The sequence below is a fragment of the Cyprinodon tularosa genome, unplaced genomic scaffold (genome assembly GCF_016077235.1).
Source record: "Cyprinodon tularosa strain WSP-4 unplaced genomic scaffold, ASM1607723v1 ctg55, whole genome shotgun sequence".
Lineage (NCBI taxonomy): Eukaryota > Metazoa > Chordata > Actinopteri > Cyprinodontiformes > Cyprinodontidae > Cyprinodon > Cyprinodon tularosa.
In genome coordinates this window covers 2,566,185-2,579,429 of record NW_024039285.1, presented here as the reverse complement: position 1 = coordinate 2,579,429, position 13,245 = coordinate 2,566,185, and the positions used below count along the sequence as shown (strand labels likewise).

Below are 13,245 nucleotides of genomic sequence, written 5' to 3'. Positions count from 1 at the left end.
GTGATACATTTTGTTCCGTTGGCATGCATGTTATCCTTTCTTAACGTCTGTTTATTTTGTACAAAAGTCTTTCTTAAAACGCAGGTCAAAGTGAGCAGAGTAAGCTGTCTCTTACTTCTTCTTTAGAAGTCCAACCAGGTGTGACTCATTGTGAATTATCTCGGAGGACAAACAGAATTCACTCTGAGCCATCAAGCTGACAAGCCTGTCATGTTCTTCCTCTATAATTGCCTTTCCATTTTTTAGCCGGTCACTAACATATTGTGTATTGCTGCGTTTATGTCTTCCCATCATCAAGGAAAGATCTGGAAGGGAGATTTTTTTATTTTTTATCATGCCTTAATATTAAAAATAACTCTCAAAATAAAAAAATTTAAATAATGCGTTCTCTGATATTCAGGTCTCTTGTCTGTAATATTGGTTTTTCATTTTTCCTGTCAGATACTAGAATAAACTTGTCTCCTTTAAGTAGGCAGCCATAAGGAGATTTGGAAGCCTTCCTGACCATCCAGCCAGTCTTTTCCTGGACAGCCTGGCTGGTGGTCACTGTGTATAGTAGAGAAGAGGGAGAAGGTGTTCTGTACGGAGCCCCCTAGGGGACATGGGGAATTTTTTTTCTTTTGCGTTACCTCGCAAAACTTTTGCGTTACCTTGCAATACTTTTGCGTTACCTCGCAATACTTTTGCGTTACCTCGCAATACTTTTGCGTTCCCTCGCAAAACCTTTTGCGTTCCCTCGCAAAAGTTTTTGCGTTACCTCGCAAAAGTTTTTGGATTCCGGCGCCTTTACAGTCCCTCCCTCCCTCACATTGGGCCAGCGGTTCATTTTGGAGCAGCACTGAAGACACTCCCACGAAACAGGTAAATAATATTAATTCACCATAAATACTGTATGCTTGGTAATATGTATGTATCTTTAGCTTCATTTATGACAACTATGTCAAATATGAATCGTGTCCGTTGGAAGAAAAGGTAGCTCAGACATCCGTTCGCTTGCTTAAAGAAAGAGTGATGAGGCGGGGGATGCAAGATTAATTTCGTTAACGATGATGATAACTAAATTATTTTGTTGACGACCATTTTTTAATGACAATAACTAGACTATACAACTTAATCAGGCTAAAGTTTACTTCATTCCGCTACGCCACTAGTTTAGCGGTGTCACTGTTATATATAGAACGTACTGGGATTTATGGCAGGGCTAGGACTGACACCATCTTTAAAAATACAGAATCGTTCTTTATTTGGCAGTTAAATGATGCTGAAACATGAGAATTATCAAAGCCAGCAAAACTTTCGTGGCGGGACCTGCTACGGACTGGTTATGCCTTCAGGTCACGGTTATGTCACGGTTGCTTAGACAACAACTGATAAATTGCACATTCATGGCATATATGATTACAGCCACCTGGGAAATATGATACCAGATACAATTACAAGGAACATTAATGTATATATACACACCCATGTCTACCTTTTCGGCACCACACGATCTATATATCTATATATAGGTCTATATATAGATAGATTGATAGATGGATATCAGTGATTCTTGAGAAGAGAGACAAAACATGTCCTCTGGATAAAGCACAGAATTTCAATAAAATATAGACAAAATATAATTTCTTCAAATACTAAAACTAACCTGGGCAATGTCAGCACAACAATATATGTTTTCATGGTGTTTGCTGAATACTTTTTATTTTAAACTATGTAGTAGGTGTCTGTAAAAGCCCTTGACCTGGAGTAGAATAATAGTCTAAAGCAGGGGTGCTGAAGTCCAGTCCTTGAGATCTACCATCCTGCAATTTTCCGATGCATCCCTGCTCCAACATACCTAAATCAGATGAGTGGCTCCTTACCAGTCCCGTTTAGAGCTGACCCTGGTCTGTTGGAGTTAGGGTGCTTCTAAAAGTTGCAGGATGATAGGTCTCAAGAAATGGACTTGAACACCCCTGGTCTAAAGTAATTAAAGGAATACTAAATAATATATTATGACAATTGAGTATAAGTATCCAAATAAACAATTATAATTGTATCAGTAAGTTGAATTAAAAATCAGTTTTATATATTTTTCAACTTAATTGAAATAGCGTTGAAAGTTTTTGTCAACACCATCAGACAGTGAAAGGAATGAAAAAAAAATCCCTTCTGTGTCCCTTCTGTTGTACATTCTGTCTTTTTCTCTATCTCTTTTAGCTGCTTACACACACGCTGCAGCTTATGTAATTTATGGTGCCTGGCAGAAAAGTGACATTGAAATACTTATGAGTTTAAACTCTTGTTGTTGGGAGCTGGAGAAATACACCTTTTCTCCAGCAGAGTCCGCCCTGGATCCTCCCTGCTGAGCTGCTCTGCACACCTGCAGCTGATGATATCATCTGGAGGACCTGGACTACTTAAGCTGCCTTCAGACCTTGCCTCGACGCCGCAGTGTCTTAATCAGTTGGTTAGCACTTAAGCCGTAGATCCCTAGTGAACCAAGTTTCCTTTGAGTCCAACCTGGATTCTAACCTTTTTGTCTCTGCTTCCAGGTTTCCTGTTTTTTCCTCCTGTGAAGCTCTGGAAGAGCTTAACCTGCCGAGCCTGCCCTCCGAGCCAAACCTGAAGACTCACTCTCTGGATTTCCTAGCAGCTCAGGTTTCCGAGCTGGAAACACAAGCCAAGGTCAAACCAGCCTTTAGAAGTAAGACGCTGAAACAGCTTAAGGACTCTGCCAAACCAAGCTTTCTCCGGACCCAACAGTTCCGCTCCCAAAGCCTCATCTACATTCATCAAGGTACAAATCTGAACACAATCAAGTCAAGTCTCTGCGAAGCCTTCGCTAACCAAACTGTCTCTCTCACAGACGCCAGTGAACCGGTCCCAGCCAAGAACCATTGCATCAGTCTTTATTATATGTGTGAACTTGCAAATAAACTCTGTTAAACTTTCCATCCGTGTCGTCAGTGTTCTGCATATTGGGCCTCCCTGATACCCATCATGACACTTGTAGTTTTATTAATTGCGTACATTATGTATTTTGAAAGCTTTGATTTGAAAATATGTACTTATGGACTTGTTTTACATTTTCCAAATTATTGTATATAGGCATGGAGGAGGATCTTGAAGCCTTCCTTCGTTCAAGGCATGTTACAGAAGATGACATAAATCGGATGAAAGTGGATAAGGTGATGACACATTCAGTTAAAGTTTATAGTAAGACTACACCTTGTTTAATTATAAGTCTAGATACTTTTGTACAAAAACTATGTTTGGTCATTGGGTAGTAATTTAAGTTAACTTTAAGATTGTTGTCCTGAAAGGAAAATTCTTTTCTACTGACCATTACTCCAATTTCCAAGTATAATGACTATATAATACTCCAGACCTTGAGGGGCGATGTCCTGCAACTTTTAGCTGCATCTCTACCTCAACACACCTGAGTCAAATAATGAGGTCATTAGCAGGACTCTGGAGAACCTGACTGCACTTGGGAAGTGATTCAGCTGTTTCATGAAGTGTTTTGGACCAGGGAGACGGCTAAGAGCTGCAGGACACCGGCCCTCGAGGATCAAGATTGCCCACCCCTGCAATACAGCATGTTGCAAAACATTATACAATCGTATATGATGTGATATAAAAGTATTGCACAGTATTTACTTAAAAGTACTTGTAATCTGTACATTTTCACATCTAATTGCAGATTGATAGAGGGGTAATTTGTGTGATGACGGACAAAGAATTTTCAAGATACATTCCTTCATATGGCGACCGATTGGCTATTGCATCATTTTGTCGACGAATGGAAGCTAACTTTGACAAGGAGGGCATTTTAAACAGAATTAGGCAAACAATTGAAACAAGGCGGATGATGAGCAAAAGACATGTCGAAGTACCCCAGCAAACATCTGTAGGAAATTCTGGCTTGATGGCAAAGCCTAAAAACAGCAACGCGGTGAAATCAAAACGCAGAATTGAAGTGGGATGGCTGCACTTTCAAAGCGGGGATTTTCACCAAGTTAGGTCTAAATGTGGAGGTGGAACCAGACACCTTGAAATGGAGAAAACCACCACTGTGTCAGAAGTCATGACCACTGCAAAAGAGTTGTTTTTTCCTGGTGGACTATCATCAAAGGGCTCCATTATGGACTTCACACTTAGCATGTGTGACTTTAAAAGACAAGCTGTACCTCTAGACAGTACTCTTTCAGAACTATATGAACAATTTAAATCGAAAATGGTACGGCTTTATTTGTGCACAAAGGAGTTGGAGCATTCATCCGAGGACCAAAATGATCTCTTTGAACAGGTAATATCTAAGCAAAACTGTTAAAAGGTGTAGAGCACAGGTATCAAACTCCAGTCCTCAAGGGCTGGTGTCCTGCAACTTCTAGATGTACCTCTGCTGCACCACAGCTGAATAGAATAATTAAGGCTCTGGAGAACTGATCTACACAAGGAGGAGGTCTTTAAGCCATTTCATTCCAGTGTTTTGTACCTGTGGCACATCTAAAAACTGCAGGACAGCGGCCCTTGAGGACTGGAGTTTGACACCCCTGTTGTAGAGTATATATCTAGATGTAGTATTATTTGACATCACCATCTTATGGATGTCTATGTATGATTTTTTTCTTCTTCTTTTTTTCCTTATAGCCTCCCAATGTTGGAAGAGTTGCTCAACACTCAACTTCTGCCCCTTCTGCTGAGCCATTAACTTCAATGAAGTCTTTGCAAGGCTATACCTCAGGGGAAGCGGGGCACTCAAGCCAGTACCTTATCACAGATGAAGCATTGCTGAGTCCACAACACAGAGCTTTACCAGATGGAACTGAAGGTCATGATCCTGTGTATGTCATTAGATGATGATGTGGAACTTTTACATCCTGCCTTGCATTCAACACCTGGTCCTTCAAACCAGGAAACTGAGTATTTCTATGGAATTCATAGTATGGAAAACCCAGTGGTAATGCAAGAAACCGAAACAGTGATGGCCAACTTCAACAGCGTTAATGGTCTGGATGAGATGGAGGATTCTGGAGTAGTTCAAATAGGGTCAAGGTCAGATGATGGTGATGGTGAGCTTGCTTCTACGCTTCCCATGATAGACAGTCATCCTGAGATGGAAGCTGGAAACGTTTCAGAAGTAAGTGTTTTGTGTTAAGGTTTCATTTGCTTCTGTATATGATTTGTTTGCTTTAATAAAAATAAGATTACACCTATGTAATGTCACGAAGTTCCTAAATTAGTTTTATAAGGCTTTTCATTTTGTTTTGACAACCTTCCATAAAATTTAGAGTTCTTTGTATAATGAAACAAAAGATTTTTAAAATTATAATGTATATCCTATTTCTTTTTGAACTCTTGGTTATGTTATGAAGAATATGACAACTAAAATGTACTGTTCATGTTATGTTCCAGGCTCCACAAACAGCTGTATTACACATGATCCCTTCAACAGAAAATGATGCATTACAGTCTTCTACTGGAGGTGTAGTACATCCCAAAGAACCAAGGTATGCACATGTCCGGCGTGCCATGGTCATAGATGACCTTCTTAATTTGTTCATGGATGTTAGGTTTAAACACCAAACATTTTATGCAGTAACCTGTACAAAGGAAGACACAGAGAATTTTAGTATGATTTACTTGCAAGGAGAGTGATCAGAGACTGTTCAGTTACAATTCTCCAAACCACTCTGAAAAAGTCTCCGCTCTACCAAGCTTTTATTAAGGAAACGCCCTGGCTACAATGTGGTTCCGACTGCTAAGGGGAGGGGGAAGGGTGAAGCCAGTCGGAACCAGAAGTTCTGCATCACATCATACAATATCATGAGATAAGAGCTTTCACTCCTTTCTCCGGTGTTAGTGAGTGCATTTCCCCGTGTTTTCTCCTTGCTGACCTTGAGCAGCCAGCACTCCATCTGCACACACTAATAACAAGCATTAGAAAGACAGCAAGTGAAACATTTCAACACTTTGTTTAATACAAGTATACAGGAATATGCAAATGTGTAAATATGAATGTATAAGTATAATATGATTAAAGTAGAATAACTTGTACAATTAATCCAACATTTCCCCCCTGTTTATTCACTTTAAGCTATTGATTTTATCATTTAGTAGTTACTTCTTTTCAGATTTTCAACTATGAAATCATGTTTTAGCTGTAAAAGGGTACACTCAGAGGTACTTTAAACTGGTGGGTTACTGGTAATATCATTGGAATTAGGATAAAAGTCAGGAAAATGCAAAGAGATCTCATCTTCTGCGCTGTCTTCATCATCAGATGGGTATTTTTCAGTGGGCATGAGGGCATACATTTCTGCTTTCATGGGTTGTATTGGTAATCAGTCTATTTAGCAGCGCTCTAATACATGGAATACAACAACATCCACATAAGGTCAAGATGGCGGCAAATACAGCTATAGACATTAAAATAGAAAGCACCAATTGTTTGTATTTACCAAAAATGTCTCCAAATCCATCCCACATTTTTGTGTCAACTCCAGAATGGTCTTTCATTTTGCTGTTAAGAGAGCGAAGGCCTTCAAGGGCCTTTGTGAGGCTGCCATCTGCAGCGGTGTTGTTGGGAATAAAGGTGCAACACTGATCTCCAAAAATAGAGCACACACCACCTTTTTCAGCTAACAACATGTCAACAGCAATACGGTTCTGGAAAGCCATCAGAGAGGTAGCTGACAATTGTTCATGGACGGCGGAGAAGCCTTGTTCTGTTTTATTTCCCAGCCTCTGGACGTTATAATGGATGTAGTTGATTCTGTCTACATTTTTATTTAGAGTACACCACCAGCATAAAAAAGATTCAAATCCTGCAGAAACTTGATTGGCTAGTTTATACTCATCAGGAACACCTCTGGGTACACCAATGCTATCAATATAAGTAGGATCATCTCCACTCCATGCATCTTCAGATGCCCTCCTCCTTCTAGTATGCTCTGTGTGAGGTAAAATGCTGTTTGCAGTCGTTAACAATTCATCCGTTGTGAGTGATGTAACAGAAACAGGTAAAATCAAAGTGACAGCAGCACACAATCCAGTGGTGTTACATGGAAGTTTGTCAAACAATTTGTCATCTCCACACCACCACCAGATGTCGCTGCGGGATTGAGGTTTAAAAAAGGTGGATACCAGTAAAATACTTGCACATTGTGTTTCATTTAGTGTGCCTAGTTTTGGGCCCGCTCCGGTCCTGTTTACACAGGTGAAATTTGCCACAGCTACTTTTTTCAAAAAGATTGTTTTTTTTTTTTGTTTTTTTTTTGTTTGTTGTTTTTCTCAGCTCTGGTCAGGGGATAGATCTTATCCCAATAGGTGCAATTATCAGTAGGGACCGTATAATTCATTATATTTAGAAGACATTGAGGAGTTATGGTAGCAGGAACCACACGTAACAGCGGTCTAGCTCCCATACACACAAGACAAGCATTAGACACTGTTTTAGCTGCTTGTTCTGCCATTAAAAGCCAGTTGTTTGTTTGCCCAGAGATTCCAGTGATGACTCGAAACAATTCATACCATTAATATTTTGAATTTTTATCTGTTCACCTTGGGCAGAAGTAAGAATCCCTTGTATCTCATCTCCTTCTTGTGTAATATTTACGGGGAACAAATACAAAGGCCAACATGGATCGGTTCCACTAGACCGTGCACATAGAAATGAGGAAGAACAGCCTTCCTTCTCAAGGGGTTCTGCTGTGGAGTTTGTTGTCATAGTGAAAACTTTGGAGGCATGGTTAACAGTGAACCCTGATATTCTACTCATCCATTTCTTAGCTAAAGGTGTCCATCCATATGATCCCTTTTTCCACTGTCCAGTGGTTCTAAATACGTCTCCCCAACCATTATGAGTTCTTTGAACTACGCGAGGAAATAGGTAGAAATCATAACCGTGCCAATTTCTCGGGTCATGTTTAAATCTTTGCGAGAATGTTTGAAAAGGAATAGTCACCAAACTGATTACTCTAGTAGAGTTATAGCAGAGATAGACGTCCCTTTTACAAATAACTGGATCATGAGGGCAACAAAAATCCTTGCCCTGAGTGAGAGCTAAAGACAAAACTAATATGAATAATCACAACATCATCTAGGTTCAAACTTCAAAAAGTGTTCTATGGGTAATCTTTTTACACAATGGTCTACTTCCTATGACCTCTCGGCAGAGTTGTTGAACCTTCACCAGTTTGAGATGGTTGTATGCTAAAAAATACAACCCCCTTTGTACGATGGACTTCCTCTGGAGGTCGGTGAAGGAGACCAAATGTGTATTCTATAACAGGTACCACAGTAGAATTACTAGAGTGCTAAGCAGTACGGTCAGGTTCCACAGAATAATTAAGAAAGTGATTTTACTCATTACTCATCTGATCTAACTATCACTTTCTTGCAATCCATTTAGAAAACAAATCTATTATAACCAAACAGAATTGAAAGGATAAATAGGTTTAGGGAAAGCACCTTTTTAGGTCTTAAATTTCCTTGAAGATTATGTTTAGCACATATTAGACATGCTTTACAAAATTTTTGCATAGAATATAAATCCATATGCTGTATAATGATGCTCAATGCTCAATCAATCCTACAATCCCCCCGTTTGAGAAATGAGTAAAATCATGACTCAATATAGCAGCTCATTCAAAGAATTTTTTATTTGGAAGGATTGGTTTATGTTCTGGTCACATATAGGTGCCATTATGGATTTTAAGATAGTTTGGCTGATTAACATGTTTGTTTCGTTGAATGTCATCCCCATTTCACATGTATTTAATAAGAAATTTTATGTTTAATACAATGTTACGATGAAATTAGGACAGCAACTAACAATTATTTCGTAAATCGATCAGTCTATCGTTAATTCTTTCGATTAATTGGTTAGCCAAAAGTTCTGTAAAGAAGATTACTAATGACATTAAACCAGGTGAAACCAAAACATCTCCTCCTGAAGAGCTCCGGACAGAAAGTATTGACAGACAAAAACATTTTATAATCGTATTTGCAAAAATGTTTATAAATTTATTTTACAGTTTTGGTATGATTACTGATCCAAGTGGGTTACTCTGTCGGGGAAAGCCAGATTTTACATGTATATTATGTGTTAGAGTCTCTATACTCCATTTAATGATGAATCACTAAATTTTTTTACGAATATGCAAATAAACAATGAATTTGATTCATGTTTTCAGCCACAGATAAAATACATGAGATGGGCAACACAGAGTAACTACAGCCCAGATGTTCAACTTTCATAGTGAAGTTATTATTTTTAATGAAGCATAGTAGGTAAAAATATAAGAGTGGGGTTTAACTCTGCACGATTCTATATATTCAGAAGAAAGTACTGTATTTACCGTCTGTCTCAGTTGTTCAAATGAAATCATTTACAAAGTGGAAAACAGTCCTAATTCCACATTCATCAGAGCCGGTGATACTCCAACATTGATAAACAGCATCTAGTTAGTGTAGTGCTTAAAAATGTTTATTAATGTAGCAAAATGCTCCTTTTCTCTTTAAACAATGAATTCCTCTCATCAGTACTGATGCTCATATCAAGCATAAAAAAAAGAAAGGCATGCATAATGCATAGTACCAATGACACCAGACCAATAGTGTCCCTACCAAAGTTCAAATCAAACCTACGCCCTCGGGTGCCATCCTTCATTGCAGCGCCCCTTTTTTATTTATTTATTTATTATTTATCCAATTAAGTTTTTCATAGTCTTTATCAGGACCTGGAGAGTCTTTGTGCCACATGGTAATATGTAGGTCATTCGGGCCATGGACTGCTGTACAATTTGAACAGACTGTCTTCCCTCCTGAAGCAGCGCTTCTCCGATGTTTAAAGGAGGTTTGTTGGGAAAGTCCAGAGTATAATGGTAATGTGGGATGCCCAGCCTCTATCTAAACAAAGCATAGAGCATCCCTGCCTAAGAGGTTAACTGGACATTCAGGTAAAGTCAGTACAGACAGCCGGCAGGAGAGTCCTTCAGGGTCTCTCAACCACAAAAGCTGGATCTCCTGCACAGCCTTTAAATGACCTTGAGCTAATCAGACTATGACAGTCTCAGGTCCTTGGCCAGCACCTGGAATTTGTTGTTTAACAGTTGTTCTGCATGCACCACTGTCACACAGGAAAACTGTTGGGGTGCTATTCACATGTATAGTTAATACAACTAATCCTTATTTGTGCATATTAATTATGTTTTTGTTTTAAATGCTTTGGCTAAAATGCCATCAGAAGGCTAATAAATAGAGAGGAAAAAGGGACAAGAACAGAGGGACAAAACCTAGAACAAATAATGAATGTCTATTCTATTAACATTTCTCTATCTGTAGAATGGGACTGTTTTATAGGTTTTCTTGTCAGGGGGGGGGGCCCCCTGCCCATCCATGCCCAGGGCCCCAAATTTCCTAAATCCGCCCCTGCCTATAGACCATCATGACAGGAAAAAATGGATTTTCAGCTGGCCCCTGACCCGCCAAAGGATTTGGCAGCTCAATTAAAGGAAACACTCAATTTCAGGTTTGGGTTCAGGGGCTGGCAGTGGGGAGATTAAGCCTCCCCCCATATCTTTTGACCAAGCCCCCACAGGTCCCCCAGAACGGGTAACCCTTGTGGAGGTGCAGGGCATAGGAGAATAAGCCGGTAGATTCTCAACTTTAGGAGCTGGCAAGACTGGGGCTGAAGCAGAAGCAGCAGCAGCACCAAGTTCATTTGGGTCTTGCTGTAAAGCTGCTTGTGCTTGCTGTAATAATGCTGAATATGGACCTACAGGTAAATCATCTTTACGATGGGTATGTGCAAGGGTATGGGTTCTTTTATTGTGGTTCTGCAGGCTCCTGTATCACACAAAATTTAACAGGAGTGCCCTGGACCATCAGAACTATTTCTGGTCTATATTTTTCTTTTAAAAAACAAATCTTCTAGGTTTAAGACATCCATATTTTCACCCTCTATCTCTCTAATAGAAAATGGTTGCTCATCTAGTCATGCTGAGCTTCCTGCTTTTGTGGTTTACTTTGACAGTGTCTAGCTATGTGGCCTTTTTTTCCACATGACCAACACGCTCTGGAATTATCAGTTGAGCGTGATCCAAAATCTCTTCCCCTTACACGGCCTCGGCCCCTACCTCTGGACTGCTGATAAAACACAGTGTCCTCTTCCTCCTGATAAAACACAGTGGATTCTTTATTTTTATTCTTTTTACTTTTTATGACTTTCTCTGCATGCAGGGCGTGATTTATATACTTTTGGAGTGTTGCACCACTCATCTCTATGTGGTGACGATTTACCCATTCTTGAATTACGGGGTTTGGTAATTCTATTAAAGGAAGCGTGAGGACTGCTCCTTCACCTTCCAGGTTCACAGGCATCACTCGGGGTGTCCGTGGAGACAGAATGTCATTAAATGTTGTCGCTGAAGTTTTTGACCAATCCCCTACAGAACCTTTGGACCTAGTAATATATCCCTGGGAGGTATCAGCTTGTGGAGGGGCTATTTTCAATGGTGCTTCTACATGTTGTGGGGGAGTATATCGTGGAGGATCCCCCGTGGGTGAGAGAGCTGAGGGATCGGCTGCAGCGGCAGCACCTCCCATTGGTGGGAGATTATGTATTTGATGTATCAGGTTAGAATAGGGCCCTGCGTACTCATCATCCTCCTTTCTATGAAACATAACTGATCTTTCCTTTTTCTTTTTTCTTTCTTCACTTTCCCTTTCTTCCTCTTCTTTCTCTTTTCTTTGTCTCTCCTCTCTCTCTCTCTTAACTCTGCGCTCTCCCTCTTCTCTCTGACCTGCCAATTTCATCCAGACCATGGTTTGCATGTAACCTTCTTTTGCCATCAAAGTGTCTTTATTTTTGCTTTTTGTTTTTATTTTTTGTTGCAAATCTTTAATGTTTGTGGTGCTCAATTTGCCATTAAAACCGTAGTTTTTATCCAGTGACACAATGGCTCTAACGCTGATGGGTCATCATTTTCGACTGCTTTCCAATCTTTGCACTGGAGTTTCTCTAATAACTTCTGTTTTTCTTTACTTTGCCCTTTTCCCATTCTGAACTAAATTTGGGCCCAGTGGGTTTTCAACACCTGTCGTGTTCTAAACACTGGGGCTTCAGACAAGATGGTGATCAACTACTTTTTGTGGTAAAACTCACTTCAACCTTTACAGGTGGAGTTTTCTTGTCTACAAACATCCACAAAAGCTCACCATTTAACCCTTGTCTTTTTGGTATGAAATACAGATATCTAGTGATATCTATATTTCCTTTCACACACACACACTCACACACACACACTCACACACACACACTGCGCAGTTAACTTTTACCTTATTTTAAACACAGAGGACGCCGCTATACTATGCAGAATTTAACTAGTTTACAACTCGGGGAACCTGCCCTTACAAACTAGGGGAGCCTGCCCTCCCGCGGACTTTAACTGTTTTAAAATTTCTGTTTTACCTGATAGAGTCTAGAATTGTCAGGGTTTTAGTACAAAAGGGGAATCTCGTGACCCCACGCTGAGAGGACTTCAAAAGGGGAATCTCGTGACCCCACGCCCTTCACTTCTATCTTTTTTTTTTTTTTTATATTATTATATTTTTATAAATTTTTTATATTTTTTATATATTTTTCTTCCAATAATTCACTCACTCCTTATTAAAAGAAAAACTACTCACAATTCTCTGCGTCCTCGAAATGCTTCAACCGTCGGACCCCAGCTTGTAAGGGAGAGACCAGTCCCGTAAAGGGTCTCTCTGCTGCGGCCGCACTGGGTCTCACTTACCTGCTGGGGGTCGTCGGGTATCTTGCAATCCGGCTCGAAGGACCAATTAATGTTAGGTTTAAACACCAAACATTTTATGCAGTAACCTGTACAAAGGAAGACACAGAGAATTTTAGTATGATTTACTTGCAAGGAGAGTGATCAGAGACTGTTCAGTTACAATTCTCTAAACCACTCTGAAAAAGTCTCCTCTCTACCAAGCTTTTATTAAGGAAACGCCCTGGCTACAATGTGGTTCCGACTGCTAAGGGGAGGGGGAAGGGTGAAGCCAGTCGGAACCAGAAGTTCTGCATCACATCATACAATATCATGAGATAAGAGCTTTCACTCCTTTCTCCGGTGTTAGTGAGTGCATTTCCCCGTGTTTTCTCCTTGCTGACCTTGAGCAGCCAGCACTCCATCTGCACACACTAATAACAAGCATTAGAAAGACAGCAAGTGAAACATTTCAACACTTTGT

The 13,245-nt window shown here is 39.9% G+C and overlaps 1 protein-coding gene across 1 annotated transcript; it reads left to right on the top strand.

The window, feature by feature from the left end:
• Positions 1 to 3,707: 3,707 nt before the first annotated feature.
• LOC119796437 lies at positions 3,708 to 5,188 on the top strand. Its single transcript, XM_038304995.1, has 2 exons — positions 3,708 to 4,291; positions 4,636 to 5,188. Exons 1-2 carry the CDS (start codon positions 3,710 to 3,712, stop codon positions 4,843 to 4,845), a joined length of 792 nt encoding a protein of 263 aa, XP_038160923.1. The 5' UTR covers positions 3,708 to 3,709; the 3' UTR covers positions 4,846 to 5,188.
• Positions 5,189 to 13,245: the final 8,057 nt, after the last annotated feature.